The following is a 25,988-nucleotide window of genomic DNA, read 5'->3' on the forward strand; positions in this document are numbered from 1 at the left end:
CCCTCAGAAGACTGAAAATATTTGTCATTGGTCCTCAGATCCTCAAAAGGTTCTACAGCTGCACCATCGAGAGCATCCTGACTGGTTGCATCACTGCCTGGTATGGCAACTGCTCGGCCTCTGACCACAAGGCACTGACCACAAGAGTAGTGCAAATGGCCCAGTACATCACCTGGGCCATGCTTACTGCCTTCCAGTACCTATATACCAGGCGGTGTCAGAGGAAGGCCACAAAAAATGGTCAAAGACTCCAGCCACCCTAGTCATAGACTGTTCTGTCTGCTACCGCATGGCAAGCGGTACCGGAGTGCGAAGTCTTGGAGGCTTCTAAACAGCTTCTACCCCCAAGCCATAAGACTCCTGAACAGCTAATCAAATGGCTACCCAGACTAAGTGCATTGCCCCCCTCGTTTACTCCACTGCTACTTTCTGTCGTTATCATCTATACAGTCACTTTAATAACTCTACCTACATGTACATATTACCTCAACCAACCGGTGTCCCCGCACATTGACTCTGTACCGGTACCCCCTTGTATATAGTATATGGGGTGGCAGGGTAGCCTAGTGGTTAGAGCGTTGGACTAGTAACTGGAAAGTTGCAAGTTCAAACCCCTGAGCTGACAAGGTACAAATCTGTCGTTCTGCCCCTGAACAGGCAGTTAACCTGCTGTTCCTAGGCCGTCATTGAAAATAAGAATTGACTTGCCTAAAGTTAAAATTAAAATAAATAAAAAATATATACAGTATATATATTGGAGAGTTTTATTTCACCAACTTTAAACATCTGCTATCTGAGCAGCTAACCGATCGCTGCAGCTGTACATAGTTCATCTGTAAATAGCCCACCCAATTTACCTACCTCATCCCCATACTGTTTTTATTTATGTACTTTTCTGCTCTTTTGCACACCAGTCTCTCTACTTGCACATGATCATCTGATCATTTATCACTCCTGTGTTAATCTGCTAAATTGTAATTATTCGCTATTTATTGCCTACCTCCTCATGCTTTTGCACACAATGTATATAGACCCCTTTTTTCTACTGTGTTATTGACTTGTTTATTGTTTACTCCATGTATAACTCTGTGTTGTTGTCTGTTCACACTGCTATGCGTTATCTTGGCCAGGTCGCAGTTGTAAATGAGAACTTGTTCTCAACTAGCCTACCTGGTTAAATAAAGGTGAAATAAAAAAAATAAAAAAATAGTCTCGCTATTGATATTTTACTGCTGCTCTTTAATTAGTTGTTACTTTGATTTCTTATTCTTATCTGTATTTTTTTTTAACCTGCATTGTTGGTTAGGGGCTCGTAAGTAGGCATTTCACTGTAAGGTCTACTACACTTGTTGTATTCGGCGCATGTTACTAATAAAATACAATTTGATATGATTTGAACTGTGGTTGACCACACACTTCAGCACAGTAGGTGGCGGAATGACGCTTTAACGTCTGTTTGCGGACCGCCATTTTGTCGAAGTCGGAGAAGAAGTCTGACACCGTAAACATTGCGTCAGGAGGCCCGAGAAGGGACCGCCTGGTTTCCAAGGTAATGTTGGTTACGAATAACGGTCGCAAATACATGTTCGCGTTAACTCAGAGTGACACCTTTGGGTAATACACGGTTATCTTACTAACCTTTTTGTTAATTGGTAATTGCAATTGTGTAATAGATGTGGGTCGTTAGCTGTCAAGTTTGATAGCTATCTAGCTTGCATAGCACATTTTGGATAGCTGGCTTGCTAGCTAGGTAGATAACGTTAATTTACAAATGGCCAACGTTAGGATGTTAGCTATGAAGATATCTATGTTTTTTTTTGTTTTGGTCATGTTCAGTGTTGTCTACTAACGTTATATCCCAACTAAAGATAGATAAGTTAGCTGGTTGGCTAAACTAGCTGGCTGGGTAGCTAGCGTAGCTACTTTACTAAGCTAGCTATCGTTAGCTGGCTGCTCTTGATATGAGGTGAATTGCTAACGTTAGTTAGTTGGCTGGTGAGAGCTAGGTTAGCTTGCACTCGCAAAGTTGACATTATTCCTGAAACTGTGTGGACATTATTTAATCAGTCAAACCTAACTGTTTAGTTTGCTACTCTAGCCAGAGGTTGGTAGCTTAATATGTTATATTTGTCAGACGGCAACAGATCATTGCTAACTATCCAAGTTAGCTAACGACTTTGACACTTGCACAATCGTTTAGATAGCTAGAGAAACTCAGATCTTAGCTAGCTCAATCATATTTTTGTCTGTCTTGCTAGGTAAGGAACCATTTAGATAATGAAATCAGTAACTAGTAGTGTTTTGGCATGTGTCTTGTAGTAGGGGCCTTTATCCTTGAGGTCATCTGGAAATAGAAGGGTGTGCATTATTAGTCCTCTGAGGGTTTATTTATAAGAGCTGTTAGAGGTCACTGGAACAGCAGACACACACTGGTTGAGAGTGGACCTGTCTGAGTCCTAAATGGCACCCTATTCCCAAATAGTCCATAGAGCTCTGATTTTGAGTGCACTATAGTAGTGCACTATATAGTGGAGAGTGACATTTGGGACTTATTCCAGGGGATATGTTTTTAGGACTGGGGGTGGGGTTTTTGGCAGTGTACCTGGTAGTTAGGCACAACTAGCCAGCAATGTTCTGCAGAGGAGAGGGACATGGGGTTATGTTTTTAGGACTGGGGACTTTGTTTGGGCAGTGTACTTGGTAGTTATGTATACCTAGCTAGTTCTAGACAGATTGGCTAACTGGATCTGCATTGTCTATGCCAGTCAATTTCAGTGATCATCGCTTATTATTACCCAACTAGTATGTCTGACATTGAGAGACATCAGGGAGTATTGCACTCTGTTTTTCATGAGAACTTGTTCTCAACTAGCTTACCTGGTTAAATGAAGGTGAAAAAACAAACAAACAAAAAAACTAGCAGATGATGTCCAGAGCTTCTTGACATAAGAACAGCGATTACTCACCTCAAACTGGACAAAGATTTTTTTATTTTATGAGTCCAACGCTAAGGAAATACTGCTTTCTTGAGATCAGCCCCAAATCCCAGTCATTCACGGGAAGAAAAGACTGAGAAAACGGGGGCGGAGGTCGGGGTGCCATGTGAGAATTCGTAGGTGAGTGGGTAAACCACCACTACCATCCAGTACTATTGGCAACATGCAATCATTGGGAAAATAAACTTGATCTAGGATTAAGACTATCCTACCAAAGGGATATTAAACTAATATGTTATGTGTCACCGAGTCGTGGCTGAACGACGACATGGATAATATAGAGCTGGCTGGCTTCTCCGTGCATCGGCAGGACAGAGCAGCTACGTCTGGTAAGACGAGGGAGGAGTGTATATGGTGCGCGATGTCTAATATTAAAGAAGTCTCAAGGTATTGCCCGCCAGTAGACCACACTATCTACCAAGAGGAGTTCTCATCTATATTATTCGTAGCTGTCTATTTACCACCACAAACCGATGCTGGCGCTAAGACTCCACCCAATGAGCTGTGTAAGGTCATAACCAAACAAGAAAATACTCATCCAGAAGCGTTGCTCCTAGTGGCCGGGGACTTAATTGCAGGCAAACTTAAATCAGTTTTACCTCATTTCTACCAGCATGTCACATTGACTCGGTACCCCCTGTTTATAGCCTCGTTATTTCATTGTATTACTTTTTATTTTATTTCCTACTTTATTTATTCCTGCAAATATTTTCTTAACTCTATTCCTTGAACTGCATTGTTGGTTAAGGGCTTGTAAGTAAGCATTTCATGATGATAAGTTCAACACCTGTTGTATTCAGCATTTCATGATGATAAGGTCAACACCTGTTGTATTCAGCATTTCATGATGATAAGGTCAACACCTGTTGTATTCAGCATTTCATGATGATAAGGTCAACACCTGTTGTATTCAGCATTTTATGATGATAAGGTCAACACCTGTTGTATTCGGCATTTCATGATGATAAGGTCAACACCTGTTCTATTCGGCGCATGTGGCAAATACTATTTGATTTGACTTAAGGTCATTAACCATGATGTTGAAACTGAGTAGACTGCAAACATTCCACTGGCAGCATTTCCCCTCAGATGGTTTTAAAAGAGAGAGGTCATATTGTCTGGAGTGAATACCTTTCCAGGCCAGACCTAGGCTGAAGCTTTTTCATACTCAGAGTTGACCTTTTACTTCTTATGACAAATGGACTTAGTTTTGCATGATAGTCCCATGTCTACAGAGTAGGAAAGTGGCAGTTAAATTGGTCTCCCTCCCCTCTGCCAGTCAGTTGTGTTGTTGCTTCTGTCTACTTTCTGATGTATCAGTGTGCTGTTAACTGACTAGCTTTGAGATGGATTGTGGGGACCCAGAGGTTGCCCTGGCTCTCTCACCCAGAGGTTGCCCTGGCTCTCTCACCCAGAGGTTGCCCTGGCTCTCTCACCCAGAGGTTGCCCTGGCTCTCTCACCCAGAGGTTGCCCTGGCTCTCTCACCCAGAGGTTGCCCTGGCTCTCTCACCCAGAGGTTGCCCTGGCTCTCTCACCCAGAGGTTGCCCTGGCTCTCTCACCCAGAGGTTGCCCTGGCTCTCTCACCCAGAGGTTGCCCTGGCTCTCTCACCCAGAGGTTGCCCTGGCTCTCTCACCCAGAGGTTGCCCTGGCTCTCTCACCCAGAGGTTGCCCTGGCTCTCTCACCCAGAGGTTGCCCTGGCTCTCTCACCCAGAGGTTGCCCTGGCTCTCTCACCCAGAGGTTGCCCTGGCTCTCTCACCCAGAGGTTGCCCTGGCTCTCTCACCCAGAGGTTGCCCTGGCTCTCTCACCCAGAGGTTGCCCTGGCTCTCTCACCCAGAGGTTGCCCTGGCTCTCTCACCCAGAGGTTGCCCTGGCTCTCTCACCCAGAGGTTGCCCTGGCTCTCTCACCCAGAAACACACACACGTCTTGGCATAAGGAAACACACACACATACTTCTTGACCAGGCTCTATCTGAACTACAGTCTGCCTTCATTGTATTACATCAAACTTTATTGACCTGAAATTAGTATTGATTGCAGGTAACTAAGTATATGATGTTCTCTAGAGCGCATAAAAATAAGTCTGATAATTTAATCATTTGTACTGTTGATTGTGTCCACATTGATCGTGTCCGTGCTTACAAATACCTTGGCATCTGGATGGATGAAAAGCTGTCTTTTATAAATCATATTGTTCACTTAAACTGCATCCAACATCTTTAATGAAGTGTCAGCTGTGTTCATACAGATGTGGCCATGGCTCTCACCCCGAGGTTGGACTGTCAACGGAATAATCTGCCCTGGCTATTTCAGCCAGAGGTTGCCCTGGACCTTCATAGAAGTTGCCATTTTTCTTCTCCCAGCTTGCTTGACTAATCAGATCAGAGGTTGCCCTGGCTGTCACATGCAGAATACAACAGGCTGTACACCTTAGAGTGAAATGGCTTAAGAGGTTGCCCTGGCATTTCACTAGAGGTTGCCCTGGCTGTCTCACCCAGAGGTTGCCCTGGCTGTCTCAACAAATAAAATTGGCCTCACCCAGAGGTTGATGGCTAGTCACCCAGAGGTTGCCCTGGAGGTTGCCCTGGCTGTCTCACCCAGAGGTTGCCCTGGCTCTCTCACCCAGAGGTTTTCTCTCAGACAGAGGTTGCCCTGGCTCTCTTGGATGTCATCCCTGGTTCTCTATCAGACAGTTGGTTTGCCCTGGCTGTCATCACCCAGTTTTCATCAAACAGTTTGGCATGGCCCTCTTGGATGTCATCAGGCTTCTCTACCAGACAGTTGGTTGGTCCTCTTGGATTCATCAAACTTTCTTGACCAGAAATTAGTTGGATTGGTCCTCTTTGATGTCATCAGAGCTAAAAATAAGTCTGATTCTCTAATCAGACAGTTGATTGGTCCTCTTGGATGTCATCACTGCGTTCTCTATCAGACATTGGATGGATGGCCCTCTTGGATGTCATTACTGCATTCACTATCAGACAGTTGGTTGGTCCTCTTTGATGTCATCAATAATCTGCGTTCTCTATCAGACAGTTGGTCCTTTTGATGTCATCACTGCGTTCTCTATCAGACGGTTGGTCCTCTTGGATGTCATCACTGCGTTCTCTATCAGACGGTTGGTCCTCTTGGATGTCATCACTGAGTTCTCTATCAGACAGTTGGTTGGCCCTCTTGGATGTCATCAACAAATAAAATTAGTTCTCTATCAGACAGTTGGTTGGCCCTCTTGAATGTCATCACTGTGTTCTCTATCAGACAGTTGGTTGGCCCTCTTGGATGTCATCACTGCGTTCTCTATCAGACAGTTGGTCCTCTTGATGTCATCACTGCGTTCTCTATCAGACAGTTGGTTGGTCCTCTTGGATGTCATCACTGCGTTCTCTATCAGACAGTTGGTCCTCTTGGATGTCATCACTGCGTTCTCTACCAGACAGTTGGTTGGTCCTCTTGGATGTCATCACTGCGTTCTCTATCAGACAGTTGGTTGGCCCTCTTGGATGTCATCACTGCGTTCTCTATCAGACAGTTGGTTGGCCCTCTTGGATGTCATCACTGTGTTCTCTATCAGACAGTTGGTCCTCTTTGATGTCATCACTGTGTTCTCTATCAGACAGTTGGTCCTCTTGGATGTCATCACTGTGTTCTCTATCAGACGGTTGGTCCTCTTGGATGTCATCACTGCGTTCTCTATCAGACAGTTGGTTGGCCCTCTTGGATGTCATCACTGCATTCTCTATCAGACAGTTGGTTGGCCCTCTTGGATGTCATCACTGTGTTCACTATCAGACAGTTGGTTGGCCCTCTTGGATGTCATCACTGCGTTCTCTATCAGACAGTTGGTTGGCCCTCTTTGATGTCATCACTGCATTCTCTATCAGACAGTTGGTTGGTCCTCTTGATGTCATCACTGCGTTCTCTATCAGACAGTTGGTTGGCCCTCTTGGATGTCATCACTGCGTTCTCTATCAGACAGTTGGTTGGCCCTCTTGGATGTCATCACTGCGTTCTCTATCAGACAGTTGGTTGGCCCTCTTGGATGTCACGTAAGTTGATACATTGCTATGTTTTCATTTTATGAAGTCCTTTTACAAAAAGTCCCATTGTACCGAACATCATTACCAGGGGGTGAAACTTTCACAAAGCGTCAACGGTGTGCTTAAGGACTATCAGGACGCCTCTGAGCGGTCTGGTAGGCTGTGCAGTTTTCAGAAGGCTAGATTTAGGACCACGCCACACCACAGAGTGGGATGACAGGCTGTGTGAAGGCAAAAGTTCTGGAAGGCTGGCTGGATCAGGACAGGAGAGTTGATCATAGTGTAGAGTTTTAAAATACAACAGAGCAGTTGACTGATGTAGCTGGCACGGTGACTTCTTGGTGACGGGGCAGTATTTTCACGTCCGGATGAAATGCATGCCCAAATTCAACTGCCTGCTACTCATCCTCAGAAGATAAGATATGCATATTATGAGTACATTTAGATAGAAAACACTCAAACTGGTTGAATCATGTCTGTGAGTATAACATTTAGCTGGCGAAACCCCGAGGACAAACCTTTACGTTTTTGTTTTTTTGAGGTCACTCTCTTTTCAATGCGATTTCATTGGGAATTCAGATTTCTAAGGGACCTTGTTGCAGTTATATTTATTTAAAAATAGTCTGTATGATACATTTCTCATTACCGAACAGAAGTTCTCTCTACCGCAACTGGCCTTAAATTGTAGCGGTAAATGAGAATGGTGTTGCTGAGGATGAATAAACTTGGCATGTTTTGCTAACAATAGAGAATACATGATGACTAAGCACATTTTTATTCAATGTACATAATTAGGCATTATTTAAGTATATTTTCATAGAACATTTTAAATCAAACTTTTTTCTAATTGTGGAAAACTACCTTTATCTGTAATGATAATCAATAGTGTCGTGTACGCAGTCTGACAAGAGAATGTTTAACGTTGTAACTGGAGAAATATAAAGATATCTGCTTACCTGGTAGCCATCTTGAAGGTAGTGGCAGATGCTTACCTGGTAGCCATCTTGAAGGTAGTGGCAGATGCTTACCTGGTAGCCATCTTGAAGGTAGTGGCAGTTGCTTACCTGGTAGCCATCTTGAAGGTACTGGCAGATGCTTACCTGGTAGCCATCTTGAAGGTAGTGGCAGATGCTTACCTGGTAGCCATCTTGAAGGTAGTGGCAGATGCTTACCTGGTAGCCATCTTGAAGGTAGTGGCAGTTGCCCTGGTATCATCTTGAAGGTAGTGGCAGATGCTTACCTGGTAGCCATCTTGAAGGTAGTGGCAGATGCTTACCTGGTAGCCATCTTGAAGGTAGTGGCAGTTGCTTACCTGGTAGCCATCTTGAAGGTAGTGGCAGATGCTTACCTGGTAGCCATCTTGAAGGTACTGGCAGATGCTTACCTGGTAGCCATCTTGAAGGTACTGGCAGATGTTGCTTCATTGAAAATCAAACTTTATTTAAAATTCTCTGTGTGAACAGTCCTTCAAAAATGTTATGGAGGTGAGAACGTCAGTCAGGGATACTTGGATTTTCCACTATCTTTTCATAATTATTATTATACATAAATATTCAGTTATTAATTTCTGTCATTTTAAAACATCTAGTAGAACATCCATTAATTTTTTCCAGAATATTTTCATTGAAATGACTCTTTGTGCAAGGTAGAGAACACTATCTTTATTATGATATTTTGTTATATTACTAACTTCCATGTTTTACATTTAAAATCATTACTTGGTATTTGAATGGTTTCACGAGAATGACCCGGGTAGACCTACAGTAGCTACAGTCTGGGTTCTGGCAATGATGGTCATTTCAAATATTCAACCATTGATTCTGTTCTTGGGTAATATATTGTATAAATATACACCAAGGTCATTCTTTGCCATGCTTCATTTTAGGAGGATCAGAGAGTGACAGGGGTTTCAGCAGGATCAGGCAGCCAGGGAAGACCAGTCTGTGACAGAGGTGAGGTGAATTTTTACAAATAGAACACTTTATTCTCTGTGCATTAAACACTGGACAAGCTAGATGCTATTCTGTCAAACCTCAAAAGTTGATTTGCAAACTGTATCGAGGGTTGATACAGGCTTTTCCCGATGACACCACATGTCGAACAAAAATGTGAGGTAGACCAGGTAGAAGCTGATGATGAGTAGATGCAGATGTTTGAATCCCCAGTCATGTTCATATCTCAGACATAAATTAATACAGTTTATGACCATCCCATAGAACGTGCTATATGCTGGGTTTCGATGACCATCCCATAGAACGCTATATGCTGGGTTTCGATGACCATCCCATAGAATGCTATATGCTGGGTTTCGATGATGGCGCAGACAGACATGGCAGTATTTAAAAAATATTTGTGTTATTTCTTACATTATTAGCCAAGAACGTTTTTGTGTTACATACAGCCGGAAATAACTTTTGGATATCAGCGTGGTGGTAACTCTTCAGCATTACGACCAGGAATACGACTTTCCCGAATTGGATCCTTAGTTCGTACCCTCCAGGGCAATTGAACTTATCCCAGAGGCTGCTCCAAGACGCCGCCGGCGGAGAAGCGGTATTCGAGGTGGATTTCTATTACTCGCTAATGTTCAGTCTCTGGACCATAAAGTAGACAAGCTCAGGATGAGGATCACCTTCCAGAGAAACATAAGGGATTGTAACATACACTGTTTCACTGGAACATGGCTCTCGGGATATACTGTCCCCATCCATCCAGCCAGCTGGGTTCTCAGTACATTGCGCAGACAGGAATTAAGAACTCTCCGGGAAGAAGAAAGGCGGTAGTGTATGTTTCATGATTAACTACTGTGATTGTGACATACAGAAACTCCTTTTGTTCACCTGACCTAGAATACCTCACAATCAAATGCAGACTGTATTACCTCCCAAGAGGTACCTCCCAAGAGGTAGTCACAACCATGTATATTCCCACGATGGCCCTCAAGGAACTGAGGCCGCATTTATTGTAGCTGAGGATTTTAACAAAGCAAATTTGAGGAAAAATCTACCGAAGTTCTATCAACACATTGACTGTAGTACTTAGTGCTGGAAAAACACTCAACCACTGCTACTCCCCCTTCCGGGATGCCTACAAGGCCCTCCCCCGCCCTCCCTTCGGCAAATCCGGTCACAACTCTATTTTTGTCCTCCCTTCCTATAGGCTGAAGCTCAAACAGAAAGTACCCGTGCTTAAAGGTTAATCAACGCTGGTGTGACCAATCGGAATCCACGCTTCAAAATGGTTTTGATCTAACGGACTGGGATATGTTCCGGTAGCCTCTGAGAATAACATTGACTTATACACGGACACAGTGACTGAGTTCATCATGTATAGGGATGTTATTCCCACTGTGACTATTAAAACCTACCCAAAACAGAAACCGTGGATAGATGGCAGCATTCGAGCAAAACTGAAAACGTGAACCACCACATTTAACCATGGCAAAGTAACTGGGAATATGGTTGAATACAAGTCAGTGTAGTTATTATCTCCGAAAAGGCAATCAAACAGGCAAAATGTCAGTACAGAGACAGTGGAGTGGAAATTCAGCAGCTCAGACACGAGATGTATATGGTAGGGATTACAGACGTTCTACAGACAATCATGAATTACAAAGGAAAAACCAGCCATGTTGCAGACACTGAAGTCTTGCTCCGGGGCAAGCTAAAAACCTCAAATTGGGCGAATAAGGTGAACACAGTGCCTCCAAAGCGGCCAGACTCCCAAGAACTGTGGGCTCTCGTTCTCCGTGGCCGACGTGAGTAAGACATTTTAAGCGTGTTAACCCTCGCAGGGCCACCGGCCCAAACGACATCCCTAGCCGCATCCTCAGAGCATGTGGAGACCAGCTGGCTGGAGTGTTTACGGACATATTCAATCTCTCCCTGTCCCAGTCTGCTGTCCCCACATGCTTCAAATTGTCCACCATTGTTCCTGTACCCAAGAAAGCAAAGGTAACTGAGCTGAACGACTATCGCCCCGTAGCACTCACTTCAGTCATCATGAAGTGCTTTGAGAGACTAGTCAAGGATCATATCACCTCCACCCTACCTGACACCCTAGACCCACTCCAATTTGCTTACCGCCCAAATAGGTCCACATACGATGTAATCGCAATCGCATTGTCCTATCCCATCCGGACAAGAGGAATACCTATGGAAGAATGCTGTTCATTGACTATAGCTCAGTATTCAACACCATAGTACCCTCCAAGCTCATCATTAAGCTCAAGGGCCTGGGTCTGAACTCTGCCCTGTGCAACTGGGTCCTGGACTTTCTGACGGGTCGCCCCGAGGTGGTGAAGGTAGGAAACAACACCTCCACTTCGCTGATCCTCAACACGGGGGCCCCACAATGGTGCGTTCTGAGCCCTCTCCTGTACTCCCTGTTCACCCATGACTGCATGGACAAGCATGCCTCCAACTCGATCATCAAGTTTGCAGACGACACAACAGTGGCAGGCCTGATTAGCAACAACGACGAGACGGCCTACAGGGAGGAGGTGAGTGCCCTCAGAGTGTGGTGTCAGGAAAATAACCTTTCCCTCAACAAAACGAAGGAGCTGATCGTGGACTTCAGGAAACAGCAGAGGGAGCACCCCCCTATCCACATCAACAGGACCGTAGTGGACAAGGTGGAAAGCTTCATGTTCCTCTGCGTACATATCTCTGACAATCTGTTTTTATGCGCTACTCTTTTTAGTGTTATGTTGTCAGTGACCACCTCCTATAATACCCTCCTAGGGGCCCAACCAGTGACCACCTCCTATAATACCCTCCTAGCAGAGGCCATGACCACCACCTATAATACCCTCCAAGTAAAGGGGACAATTGGATTTAGAGGCCCAACCAGTGACCACCTCCTATAATACCCTCCTAGCAGAGGCCCAACCAGTGACCACCTCCTATAATACCCTCCTAGCAGAGGCCCAACCAGTGACCACCACCTATAATACCCTCCAAGCAGAGGCCCAACCAGTGACCGCCTCCTAGCAGAGGCCCAACCAGTGACCACCTCCTATAATACCCTCCTAGCAGAGGCCCAACCAGTGACCATCTAGCAGGGATAATACAGGGGCCTGAGGAGCTGTCAACAGCCAAACAGAAATGAACCCAGAGGACTGTCTTCATATCTCCTTCTCAGTCATCTTAATTTCTACTCAGAGTTAATGATTTTTCAACATACTCACTCCTACAATGGTGCTTTACTTGCAATGACTGATGTGGTTTTTGACCTTGCTTAGTTGAATGCATTTGACTAAGTCGTTCTGGTTAAGACTGTGATGGTGTAGGAATGCTGTAACATCTAACCTCTCTGTCTGGGTAGGTAGTGTCTGTCTGAATGACTGTAACATCTAACCTCTGTCTGGGTAGGTAGTGTCTGTCTGAATGACTGTAACATCTAACCTCTCTGTCTGGGTAGGTAGTGTGTGTCTGAATGGCTGTAACACCTCTCTTCTCTCTCTGTCTGGGTAGGTAGTGTCTGAGGGTGGATGAGGTGGCAGCAGAACACAGGGTGATGGTGTAGCACTGGGTGACAGGCTGCCAGGGTGAGGAGGACAGGTGCGGTGCTAGCTGAGTGGAGGGGCGTGGTGTGGGATGTGGCGCTGGACGACCCACCTGGACGGAGGGCCGCGGAGGGTGAACCATGCTGCCGTCTCCATGGGACACAAGGTGTACTCCTTCGGAGGGTACTGCTCTGGAGACGACTATGAGACGCTGAGACAGATAGATGTACATGTCTTCAACACAGGTAGGTTATTGTTATAGACCAAACAGAGCTCGATTATTAATGATATGACTGTCTAGGCTTAGGTTCCGTCAGTTCTAAGTATGTCCCATGCATGCTCGTCTTTCCCTAAATTACCTCCGGTTTTCTCAATTTCAAATGGCCAGTCCTTTGATATTGAAATCTAACCACTTTCATCTTAAGATCTATCATTTTGCCCTCTGATGTCATGGTGACATCAGGATCTGTCGGTCATTATGAAGTAGTGTAGTTCTTCAGATGAGTGTGGAAGAAAGGAAGTCAATCTGGAAGAGCAGGACGTGGGGAATGGGGTCAGTAGGTATAGAAGAGCAGGACGTGGGGAATGGGGTCAGTAGGTATAGAAGAGCAGGACGTGGGGAATGGGGTCAGTAGGTATAGAAGAGCAGGACGTGGGGAATGGGGTCAGTAGGTATAGAAGAGCAGGACGTGGGGAATGGGGTCAGTAGGTATAGAAGAGCAGGATGTGGGGAATGGGGTCAGTAGGGGAATGGGGGAATGGGGTCAGTAGGTATAGAAGAGCAGGACGTGGGGAATGGGGTCAGTAGGTATAGAAGAGCAGGATGTGGGGAATGGGGTCAGTAGGTATAGAAGAGCAGGACGTGGGGAATGGGGTCAGTAGGTATAGAAGAGCAGGACGTGGGGAATGGGGTCAGTAGGTATAGAAGAGCAGGACGTGGGGAATGGGGTCAGTAGGTATAGAAGAGCAGGACGTGGGGAATGGGGTCAGTAGGTATAGAAGAGCGGGACGTGGGGAATGGGGTCAGTAGGTATAGAAGATCCGGAGGTCTAACCTCCAGCACCTCTCTTGGGTTCCACACCATCTAGTCCTAATCTGTTTCTAACCTTTGTCTGTCTGCCACACACTCACAGGTGTTTTTCAGCACAGCTGAATAAAGAGAACCTTCACTGCTTGACACTATTTGGGGTGTAGTTTTCTCGCCAGAAGATACATTGGTTGGTAGAGCCTGCTGTCTGATCTAAAAATGAGTGAAGTCATGTTTTGTAGCATCAGTTATGGCCTTTTTTCAGGCTAGCAGAGAGTAGATATGGCTGTCCTTGTTCAATAGAGCCATTGGACTTGTCTCAACGATGTTGCTATCTGCCAGGACAATGCGGGATATGTAGGTTGACTCATTTTCCCTGGCTTTGTAAAGACTACAGCCTGACGGGAACCCTACTTCCTTGTCCCACCCTCAAAGGCAGGCTTTTCAAAACGAGGGCGGTACCAGTTTCTACAGGGAGCTATCTGAGATGGCGAAAACATTACAATCAAATCAAATGTATTTATATAGCCCTTCGTACATCAGCTGATATCTCAAAGTGCTGTACAGAAACCCAGCCTAAAACCCCAAACAGCAAGCAATGCAGGTGTAGAAGCACGGTGGCTAGGAAAAACTCCCTAGAAAGGCCAAAACCTAGGAAGAAACCTAGAGAGGAACCAGGCTATGTGGGGTGGCCAGTCCTCTTCTGGCTGTGCCGGGTGGAGATTATAACAGAACATGACCAGCATGTTCAAATAATAATAAGGCAGAACAGTTGAAACTGGAGCAGCAGCACGGCCAGGTGGACTGGGGACAGCAAGGAGTCATCATGTCAGGTAGTCCTGAGGCATGGTCCTAGGGCTCAGGTCCTCCGAGAGAGAGAAAGAAAGAGAGAATTAGAGTGAGCACACACACATTCACACAGGACACCGAATAGGACAGGAGAAGTACTCCAGATATAACAAACTGACCCTAGCCCCCCGACACAAACTACTGCAGCATAAATACTGGAGGCTGAGACAGGAGGGGTCAGGAGACACTGGCTGCTTCTGATGATTCATCTTTCCAAGAAGAGCTAGATGACGAAACAGGTTTTGATTTTCTTTTACAATCAAACAATTAAGTTGTTTTGAAACTATTATAAAGATACTTTTGGTATGTGGACACCTGCTCCTCCAACATCTCATTCCAAAATCATGGGCGTTAATATGGAGTTCTTCTGGGAAGGCTTTCCACTAGATGTAGGAACATTGCTGCCATAACAGCCTCCACTCTTCTGGGAAGGCTTTCCACTAGATGTAGGAACATTGCTGCCATAACAGCCTCCACTCTTCTGGGAAGGTTTTCTACTAGATGTTGGAACATTGCTGCTACAACAGCCTCCACTCTTCTGGGAAAGCTTTCCACTAGATGTTGGAACATTGCTGCTATAACAGCCTCCACTCTTCTGGGAAGGTTTTCTACTAAATGTAGGAACATTGCTGCCATAACAGCCTCCACTCTTCTGGGAAGGCTTTCTACTAGATGTAGGAACTATGCTGCTATAACAGTCTCCACTCGTGTCTCTCTGTAGTAATACTCGTCTCGGTCTCTTCTCTCTAGTGTCTCTGTAGTAATACTAGTGTCTCTCTGTAGTAATACTCGTCTCGGTCTCTTCTCTCTATTTTCTCTGTAGTAATACTCGTCTCCTCTAGTTTCTCTCTAGTAATACTGGTGTCTCTCTGTACTAATACTAGTGTCTCTGTAGTAATACTTGCGTCTCTCTGTAGTAATACTAGTGTGTCTCTGTAGTAATACTCGCGTCTCTCTGTAGTAATACTCGTCTGTCTCCTCTAGTTTCTCTGTAGTAATACTAGTGTGTCTCTGTAGTAATACTAGTGTGTCTCTGTAGTAATACTAGTGTGTCTCTGTAGTAATACTAGTGTGTCTCTGTAGTAATACTAGTGTGTCTCTGTAGTAATACTAGTGTGTCTCTTGTAGTAATACTAGTGTGTCTCTTGTAGTAATACTAGTGTGTCTCTTTGTAGTAATACTAGTGTGTGTCTCTGTAGTAATACTAGTGTGTCTCTGTAGTAATACTAGTGTGTCTCTGTAGTAATACTAGTGTGTGTCTCTCTCTGTAGTAATACTAGTGTGTGTCTCTCTCTGTAGTAATACTAGTGTGTCTCTCTCTGTAGTAATACTAGTGTGTCTCTCTCTGTAGTAATACTAGTGTGTCTCTCTGTAGTAATACTCGTGTCTCGGTCTCCTCTCTCTAGTTTCTCTGCGGTGGATGAAGTTGCCTCCAGTGAGAACAGGTGGTAGGGAACATGCCAGGGATGTCCCCTACATGCGTTACGGTCACACAGCCGTGCTGCTGGACGATACCATCTACATCTGGGGGGGTCGTAACGACACGGAGGGGGCCTGCAACGTCCTCTATGCCTTCCACGTCAGTAAGTACACCTGATGGTTTGTGTTGTATGTCGGCTTGATTTGGAAATGGAGATACACCCATTGTTGGAAGGAATAAAGCAGACCAAGCTCTAACACCTGCCTGGCTAACTATGTGGGTTAGATGTTTCCACTTGGTGTATCCATAGCTGCAGCCTCTAGAACAGTATCTCCTGGATAACATGCCTGTTTGGTCCCCAGACAACCACCGGTGGAACACCCCTAAGATATCTGGGACGGTTCCGGGAGCGAGAGACGGCCACTCAGCCTGCATCCTGGGGAAGGCCATGTACATCTTTGGAGGGTATGAGCAGCTGGTAAGAATCCTTGACCTCTAACCCTGACCCGTGTGTCCTGGGGAAGCTCCTCTGTTTGTTTGGTGTTACCATGACATTCCCCTGTTCTCTTCTGTCTTCCAGGCTGACTGCTTCTCTAATGACATTCACAAGCTGGACACTACCACCATGGCCTGGTCACTAGTCAACGCAAGGGTGAGTTACCCAACCCTAACCTCTGACCATTTCACTTCCTGGGGGTTGGCGTTACCAGTCCAGTTTGAGACCATTTCACTTCCTGGGGGTTGGCGTTACCAGTCCAGTTTGAGACCATTTCACTTCCTGGGGGTTGGCGTTACCAGTCCAGTTTGAGACCATTTCACTTCCTGGGGGTTGGCGTTACTAGTCCAGTTGAGACCATTTCACTTCCTGGGGGTTGGCGTTACCAGTCCAGTTTTATTGAGTGGACATAACAGAGAGGCCCTTAAACATCCTCTGGTAATCAGCCAAGAACTAAAAGGGAGAGAATTTTACACTACATTATACTGTTACCCTGCCCATACCTTGCCTGCTGAAAACGATATCACTACAGGGTGAAAACTGTAAAGTTTTATGTAGTGATAGGGGAAAATTCGGAAGTTACATATTGCTGTTATTTTGGACAATATTATACTGAAGGAAATGATATATGCAAAATGTACAGTACAGCTGCCGCTTTCAAGGAGCTTATAAGAAATCCCGCTATGCCCTCAAATAAAAACATCAAACAGGCAAAGCATCAATACAGGATTAAGATTCAATCATACTACACCGGCTCCGACGCTCGTCGGATGTGCCAGAGGTTGCAAACTATTACGGACTACAAAGGGAAGCACAGCCGCGAACTGCCCAGTGACATGAGCCTACCATACGAGCTAAATAACTTCTATTCTCACTTCGAGGCAAATAACACTGAAGCATGCATGAGAGTATCCGCTGTTCTGGAAGACTGTGTGATCACACTCTCCGTAGCCAATGTAAGTAAGACCTTTTAAACAGGTCAATATTCACAATGTCGCAGGGACAGACGGATTACCAGGTGTACCGCAAACATGCGCTAATATTCACTATTACTGCAATAGTCCCTCACACACCACTACCAGAGGTTCATCTTTGTGTTGTACATGTCATCAAACACTTTGCAGGAATGTTTAACTTCTTGACGCTACCCATCCCGTTAGCGGGATAATTGTCATCAACAACCGCTAAATTGCATAGTGCCACATTCAAATAATATTACTAAAAATATTTAATTTTCATGAAATCACAAGTGCAATATAGCAAAACCCATCTTAGCTTGTTGTTAATCCACCTGGTGTCAGATTTCAATACAGCTTTTTGGTGAAAGCATAACAAGCGTTTATGTAAGAACATCTCAGTAGACAAAATATTACAAACACTAGCAGCCAAGTAGATTGGTCACGAAAGTCAGAAAAGCAATAAATTAAATCGCTTACCTTTGATGATCTTTGGATGTTTGCACTCACGAGACTCCCAGTTACACAATAAATACTCATTGTTCCATAAAGATTATTTTTATATCCAAAATACCTCTGTTTGTTTGGCGCGTTATGTTCAGAAATCCACAGGCTCGAGCGGTCACGACAACGCAGACACAAATTCCAAATAGTATCCGTAATGTCCACAGAAACATGTCAAATGTTTTTTATAATCAATCCTCAGGTTGTTTTTAAAATATATCATCGATAATATATCAACAGGGACTGTAGCTTTTTCAATAGGAGAGGGAGAGACAATGGCTGCCCCACTCTGTTGCGCAAGCAAAACTCTGCAAACACCCAGCTATCCACTGACACGATGTGATCTCTCTCGCTCATTTTTCAAAATAAAAGCCTGAAACTATGTCTAAAGCCTGTTGACACATTGAGGATAGGAAAATTAATCTGGTTGATATCCCTTTAAATGGAGGCAAGGCATCCAATGGAACAGAGAGCTTTCAGGAAAAACAGGTTTTCCTCAGGTTTTCGCCTGCAATATCAGTTCTGTTATACTCACAGACAATATTTTGAAAGTTTTGGAAACTTTAGTGTTTTCTATCCTAATCTGCCAATTATATGCATATTCTAGTTTCTGGGCCTGAGAAATAGGCAGTTTCAAATGGGTATGTTTTATTGCCAAAAATGAAAATCCTGCCCCCTACACTCAAGAAGTTAAGGAAAAGCACCTTTAGGAAAAGCACCACCTCTCTGTGAGAGCTTCCCATGTCTGGAATACACTGCCATCAGACACACATAACTGAACCACATATCACACTTTCACAAAATGCATGAAGACATGGCTAAAGGTCAATCAGATTTGTGAACATAATCCCTAGCTGTGTATTGCTGTTTTCCATGTTGTCTGTTATCTGTAGCTTGTGAGGTGTGGAAACTTTTTACGTTTTTATGGATTTTGTTCTGTTGCCTTTTGTTCTATGTTTCTCTGCCTGCATGCTATGTCTTGCTTGTTCTATGTTGCTCTGTCTGTATGCTATGTCTTGCTTGTTCTATGTTCTGTGTGTATGCTACGTCTTGCTTGTTCTATGTTGCTCTGTCTGTATGCTATGTCTTGCTTGTCCTATGTTGCTCTGTGTGTATGCTTTGTCTTGCTTGTTCTATGTTGCTCTGTCTGTATGCTTTGTCTTGCTTGTTCTATGTTGCTCTGTCTGTATGCTATGTCTTGCTTGTCCTATGTTGTTCTGTGTGTATGCTATGTCTTGCTTGTCCTATGTTGCTCTGTCTGTATGCTATGTCTTGCTTGTCCTATGTTGTTCTGTGTGTATGCTATGTCTTGCTTGTCCTATGTTGTTCTGTGTGTATGCTATGTCTTGCTTGTCCTATGTTGCTCTGTCTGTATGCTATGTCTTGCTTGTCCTATGTTGTTCTGTGTGTATGCTATGTCTTGCTTGTTCTATGTTGCTCTGTCTGTATGCTATGTCTTGCTTGTTCTATGTTGTTCTGTGTGTATGCTATGTCTTGCTTGTCCTATGTTGCTCTGTGTGTATGCTATGTCTTGCTTGTCCTATGTTGCTCTGTGTGTATGCTATGTCTTGCTTGTCCTATGTTGCTCTGTGTGTATGCTATGTCTTGCTTGTCCTATGTTGCTCTGTGTGTATGCTATGTCTTGCTTGTCCTATGTTGCTCTGTGTGTATGCTATGTCTTGCTTGTCCTATGTTGTTCTGTGTGTATGCTATGTCTTGCTTGTTCTATGTTGTTCTGTGTGTATGCTATGTCTTGCTTGTTCTATGTTGCTCTGTCTGTATGCTATGTCTTGCTTGTCCTATGTTGTTCTGTGTGTGCTCACTGCTCAATGATTGTCTGTATTGTAATTGTCTTAATAACCTGCCCAGGGACTGCAGTTGAAAATGAGCTGGCTGGCTAAAACCGGCACTTTTACTGAAACATTGATTAATGTGCACTGTCCCTGTACAAATAAACTAAACTCCTAAACTCACTCACAACCAAAGGTCATTCTGACATGTATTGTGTAATGTGTGTATGAATAAGTAGTTGAATTTGTTTATTGTATTTTATTTTGTATATGAACAGGTAGTTGAATTAGTTTGTTATATATGAATGTGCAGTGTCATGTCTTTGGCATCATTAAAGTGAAGACTGTTATTTTATCAAATCAATTCTCCAGTTATTATTACGTGATTAAACTGATCATGTAAATGTAATTAACTAGGAAGTCGGGGCACCAAGGAAGATCTTCAGATTACAAAGTTATACTTTTCCTAATATAACTCTTCAGATATTTTAATATCTGATCAATTAGTCTTCTAATTAATGAATTATTCTTTACCTCACGTTAGTCTCATTCCAAACATTGTATATTGTTGGTTATCTGCACGAACCCAGTCTTTACTATGAATCATCCATACACCAATTGTCTTAATCATTTATTTACTAAATAACTAAATAAACACAGAAATGCATCAACAAACACAGTAGATATGGTTACAAGGAAATTATCCGGGAGGTTCCCTAGTGGGCTAAGCTGATATGACGGCTTGGTGGACAGAGGGAAGTGGGTGTGGACTGAAAACAGGCGGGAAAGAACAGAGGGCTCACTACACACAGTTGATAATTATATTAATTGAGATGCTAATCCTTTGCACATGAACGCTCACTAATTCGGGAATAATTGCAATCAATACATATATTTATGCCCAGTGTGTCGTCGTGATCTCCTTTGGAATCATCCGTTTTTCTGTTGGAAAGTTCATCCGAGCATCTTTCTCTCTTTCCTGAAGTCTTTTATGGTTAGAATGGGTACTTCAGAGTACCATTCAGGAATATTCTCATAGAATAGGTGTTTCGGCGGTTGTCGGTCTTCGCATCCCAGGTTGACATAATTTATAGCTGCAGACTAGTAATTAGTATCAAAGATTTGCTCTTATTCTGTCAGGATCGATAGTCTCAGAGTTTAACCATTTCCCGCCTTGTAGCCAATGCTCCACCTAACATCACCTTACATCATTTCACAAATAGTTTCATCTCTACCCATTCATTTTATACAATAATTAGATGCAAACCTCATAACAGAGGCACCTGTCTTAACAGAATTATGGTAATAAACATGAAACAAAACTGACCGGGTCGTAGATGGCTTCTCCACTGACTGTTTTAACACATTCTCCAAAACATTGATATTGTTCAGTTCTCAAGTTCCTTTGTTCTACTATGAAACTCTCTCTCAATACCGAATGAAGGAGAGAGTCTCCTCCAGGAATTTACGACCTGAGATAACAACCTGGGTGTAGGAGGGAGAGAGGGGGAAGCCACTAGCTATACCCAAAGAGGGCCACGTCATGACAGTAGTTTAGTGTGTTTATTGCATTGTGGTGCAATACAGGACTCATCTGGAAAGATACCTTGGTCTCAGCATTGACTCCCTGTCAAAATTACTTATGTAAATTAGATTTCTTTATTTCAATTTCAATAAATGTTAAAAATAAAATAAAAACATTCTAAAAACAAATGTTTACTTTGTCATTATGGGGTATTGTGTGTAGATGGGTGAAACATAAACTATTATTTAATCCATGATGAATTCAGGCTGTAACAACCAAATGTGGAATAAGTCAAAGGGTATGAATACTTTCTGAAGGCCCTGTATACCACAGGTAGATCACGTTTTTGACTGCATGGGGCCTTGAACAGGATTATAGACTGTGAATGTTATGGCATTAGATATGTTGAAGGAGATTCTCTCCTCTATTCTAGGATAATCCTGCTTGTTAGAGGGACTTCTTCTTCTCTGTCACCATCACCACTAACTCTCCTCCCCTCTCCGCCCTTCTCCTCTCCCCTCTCCACCCTTCTCCTCTTGCCCCCCTCTCCTCCTCTCTCTCTATCCCTCCCCTCTCCCTTCTTCTCTCTCTCTCTTCTCTATCCCCCCCTCCCTTCTCTCTTCCCCCTCTTCCTCTTCTCTCTTCCTTCTCTCTCCTCTCTTCTCCTCTATCCCCCTCCCTCTCTCTCTTCCCCTCTTCCCCCTTCTCTCTTCTTCTCTCTCCTCTCTTCTCCTCTATCCCCCTCCCCTCTCTCTCTTCCCCTCTTCACCCCCTTCTCTCTTCTCTCTCTCCTCTCTTCTCCTCTATCCCCCCTCTCTCCTCTCCAGGGTACTCCAGCTCGTTGGAGGGACTTCCACTCTGCCACAATAATTGGCACTAAGATGTTTGTGTTTGGAGGCAGAGCAGATCGCTTCGGTCCGTTCCACTCTAGTAATGAGATCTACTGCAACAAGATAAAGGTGTTTGATACAGAGACCAACAGCTGGCTGAACACTGCTACTGCTCAGCTCCCACCAGAGGGACGACGTAGCCACTCAGCCTGTAAGAGACAGACAGACAGACACACAGACAGACGTTGCATTTTTCAACCTTTTAACTGTTATTATAGCATTTTGGCTCTAAAGCACTTTCAGTTATGAACAGTGGCAATTAAAAGGCTCTGTCAATGCATTCATCATAAGTTCAACAGAGAAGACTTTAATGTCAATGGATTCATTATAAGTAAAACAGAGAAGGGTAAAATTGTCCCGCTTTCTTACTTTTATGATGTCATTATGTTATATTGACTGCAGTTCTCTCCTCCATGACCTTTCAGTCTCACTGTCACATGGGGTGTGTTTGTGTCATAAGGGCCCCACTGTTCCTGTTGGGGTCTTTAGGGCCCCACTGTCTTTAGGGCCCCACTGTTCCTGTTGGGGTGTCTTTAGGGCCCCACTGTTCCTGTTGGGGTGTCTTTAGGGCCCCACTGTTCCTGTTGGGGTGTCTTTAGGGCCCCACTGTTCCTGTTGGGGTGTCTTTAGGGCCCCACTGTTCCTGTTGGGGTGTCTTTAGGGCCCCACTGTTCCTGTTGGGGTGTCTTTAGGGCCCCACTGTTCCTGTTGGGGTGTCTTTAGGGCCCCACTGTTCCTGTTTTAGGGTGTCTTTAGGGCCCCACTGTTCCTGTTGGGGTGTCTTTAGGGCCCCACTGTTCCTGTTGGGGTGTCTTTAGGGCCCCACTGTTCCTGTTGGGGTGTCTTTAGGGCCCCACTTTTCCTGTTGGGGTGTGTTTAGGGCCCCACTATTCCTGTTGGGGTGTGTTTAGGGCCCCGCTGTTCCTGTTGGGGTGTGTTTAGGGCCCCCTGTTCCTGTTGGGGTGTCTTTAGGGCCCACCACTCCTGTTGGGGTGTCTTTAGGGCCCCACTACTCCTGTTGGGGTGTCTTTATGGCCCCACTGTTCCAGTTGGGGTGTCTTTAGGGCCCCACTGTTCCTGTTGGGGTGTCTTTAGGGCCCCACTGTTCCTGTTGGGGTGTCTTTAGGGCCCCACTGTTCCTGTTCTTTAGGGCCCCACTGTTCCTTTAGGGTGTCTTTTTAGGGCCCCACTGTTCCTGTTGGGGTGTCTTTAGGGCCCCACTGTTCCTTTGGGGTGTCTTTAGGGCCCCACTGTTCCTGTTGGGGTGTCTTTAGGGCCCCACTGTTCCTGGGGTGTCTTTAGGGCCCCACTGTTCCTGTTGGGGTGTCTTTAGGGCCCCACTGTTCCTGTTGGGGTGTCTTTAGGGCCCCACTGTTCCTGTTGGGGTGTCTTTAGGGCCCCACCACTCCTTTTGGGGCCCCACTACTCCTGTAGGGGTGTCTTTAGGGCCCCACTGTTCCAGTTGTGGTGTGTGTTTGTGTCTTTAGGGCCCCACTGTTCCTGTTGGGGTGTCTTTAGGGCCCCACTGTTCCTGTTGGGGTGTCTTTAGGGCCCCACTGTTCCTGTTGGGGTGTCTTTAGGGCCCCACTGTTCCTGTTGGGGTGTCTTTAGGGCCCCACTGTTCCTGTTGGGGTGTCTTTAGGGCCCCACTGTTCCTGTTGGGGTGTCTTTAGGGCCCCACTGTTCCTGTTGGGGTGTCTTTAGGGCCCCACTGTTCCTGTTGGGGTGTCTTTAGGGCCCCACTGTTCCTGTTGGGGGTGTCTTTAGGGCCCCACTGTTCCTGTTGGGGTGTCTTTAGGGCCCCACTGTTCCTGTTGGGGTGTCTTTAGGGCCCCACTGTTCCTGTTGGGGGTGTCTTTAGGGCCCCTGTTGGGGTGTCTTTACTGTTCCTGTTGGGGTGTCTTTAGGGCCCCACTGTTCCTGTTGGGGTGTCTTTAGGGCCCCACTGTTCCTGTTGGGGTGTCTTTAGGGCCCCACTGTTCCTGTTGGGGTGTCTTTAGGGCCCCACTGTTCCTGTTGGGGTGTCTTTAGGGCCCCACTGTTCCTGTTGGGGTGTCTTTAGGGCCCCACTGTTCCTGTTGGGGTGTCTTTAGGGCCCCACTGTTCCTGTTGGGGTGTCTTTAGGGCCCCACTGTTCCTGTTGGGGTGTCTTTAGGGCCCCACTGTTCCTGTTGGGGTGTCTTTAGGGCCCCACTGTTCCTGTTGGGGTGTCTTTAGGGCCCCACTGTTCCTCCCCCACTGTTCCTGTTGGGGTGTCTTTAGGGCCCCACTGTTCCTGTTGGGGTGTCTTTAGGGCCCCACTGTTCCTGTTGTTGGGTGTCTTTAGGGCCCCACTGTTCCTGTTGGGGTGTCTTTAGGGCCCCACTGTTCCTGTTGGGTCTTTAGTGTCTTTAGGGCCCCACTGTTCCTGTTCCTGGGGTGTCTTTAGGGCCCCACTGTTCCTGTTGGGGTGTCTTTAGGGCCCCACTGTTCCTGTTGGGGTGTCTTTAGGGCCCCACTGTTCCTGTTGGGGTGTCTTTAGGGCCCCACTGTTCCTGTTGGGGTGTCTTTAGGGCCCCACTGTTCCTGTTGGGGTGTCTTTAGGGCCCCACTGTTCCTGTTGGGGTGTCTTTAGGGCCCCACTGTTCCTGTTGGTGTTTGTGTCTTTAGGGCCCCACCCCACTGTTCCTGTTGGGGTGTCTTTAGGGCCCCACTGTTCCTGTTGGGGTGGGCCCCACCGTTCCTTTAGGGTGTCTTTAGGGCCCCACTGTTCCTTTAGTTGTTGGGTGTGTTTAGGGCCCCCCCCACTGTTCCTGTTGGGGTGTGTTTAGGGCCCCACTGTTCCTGTTGGGGTGTCTTTAGGGCCCCACTGTTCCTGTTGGGGTGTGTTTTCCTGTTGTGATTTAGGGCCCCACTGTTCCTGTTGGGGTGTTTAGGGCCCCACTTTAGGGCCCCACTGTTCCTGTTGGGGTGTCTTTAGGGCCCCACTCCTGTTGGTTCCAGTTGTTGGGTGTCTTTAGGGCCCCACTGTTCCTGTTGGGGTGTGTTTAGGGCCCCACTGTTCCTGTTGGGGTGTCTTTAGGGTCCCACTGTTCCAGTTGGGGTGTGTGTTCCTGTGTGTCTTTAGGGCCCCACTGTTCCTGTTGGGGTGTCTTTAGGGCCCCTGTACTCCTGTTGGGGTGTCTTTAGGGCCCCACTGTTCCTGTTGGGGTGTCTTTAGGGGTGTTCCTGTTTTGGTGTCTTAGAGCCCCACTGTTCCTGTTGGGGTGTCTTTAGGGCCCCACTGTTCCTGTTGGGGTGTGTTTAGGGCCCCACTGTTCCTGTTGGGGTGTCTTTAGTGTTCCTTTTTAGGGCCCCCCCACTGTTCCAGTTGGGGTTTGTGTGATTAGGGTGTCTTTAGGGCCCCACTGTTCCTGTTGGGGTGTCTTTAGGGCCCCACTGTTCCTGTTGGGGTGTGTTTTTAGGGCCCCCTGTTCCTGTTCCTGGGGTCTTTAGGCCCCACTGTTCTTTAGGGCCCCACTGTTCCTGTTGGGGTGTCTTTAGGGCCCCTGTTGGGGTGTCTTTATGGCCCCACTGTTCCAGTTGGGGTGTGTTTGTCTGATTAGGGCCCCACTGTTCCTGTTGGGGTGTGTTTAGGGCCCCACTGTTCCTGTTGGGGTGTGTTTAGGGCCCCACTGTTCCTGTTGGGGTGTGTTTAGGGCCCCACTGTTCCTGTTGGGGTGTCTTTAGGGCCCCACTGTTCCTGTTGTGTGTTTAGGGCCCCACTGTTCCTTTAGGGTGTGTTTAGGGCCCCTGTTCCTGTTCCTGTTCCTGGGGTGTCTTTAGGGCCCCACTGTTCCTGTTGGGTGTCTTTAGGGCCCCACTGCTCCTGTTGGGGTGTCTTTAGGGCCCCACTGTTCCTGTGTCTTTAGGGCCCCACTGCTCCTGTTGGTGTCTTTAGGGCCCCACTGTTCCTGTTGGGGTGTCTTTAGGGCCCCACTGTTCCTGTTGGGGTGTCTTTAGGGCCCCAC

At 45.8% G+C, this 25,988-nt stretch overlaps 1 protein-coding gene across 6 annotated transcripts in view; it reads left to right on the forward strand.

Moving 5' to 3' along the window:
* Window positions 1-1,421: 1,421 nt before the first annotated feature.
* Window positions 1,422-25,988, forward strand: part of LOC112245593 (kelch domain-containing protein 3) — a 71,305-nt gene continuing 46,738 nt past the window's right edge. For 2 of the 6 annotated variants that reach the window (XM_042305721.1, XM_042305722.1), the window contains exons 1-7: window positions 1,422-1,549; window positions 8,922-8,988; window positions 12,511-12,787; window positions 15,825-16,001; window positions 16,201-16,316; window positions 16,419-16,490; window positions 21,937-22,150. In XM_042305721.1, the coding sequence (XP_042161655.1) occupies window positions 12,634-12,787; window positions 15,825-16,001; window positions 16,201-16,316; window positions 16,419-16,490; window positions 21,937-22,150 (733 nt within the window). In that variant the 5' untranslated portion in view covers window positions 1,422-1,549; window positions 8,922-8,988; window positions 12,511-12,633. Of the gene's footprint in view, window positions 1,615-8,921; window positions 8,989-12,510; window positions 12,788-15,824; window positions 16,002-16,200; window positions 16,317-16,418; window positions 16,491-21,936; window positions 22,151-25,988 lie in introns of all 6 variants that reach the window. The other 4 variants (XM_042305717.1, XM_042305718.1, XM_042305719.1 and 1 more) reach the window with 4 other exon arrangements.

The sequence above is a fragment of the Oncorhynchus tshawytscha genome, linkage group LG24, assembly GCF_018296145.1.
Source record: "Oncorhynchus tshawytscha isolate Ot180627B linkage group LG24, Otsh_v2.0, whole genome shotgun sequence".
NCBI lineage: Eukaryota > Metazoa > Chordata > Actinopteri > Salmoniformes > Salmonidae > Oncorhynchus > Oncorhynchus tshawytscha.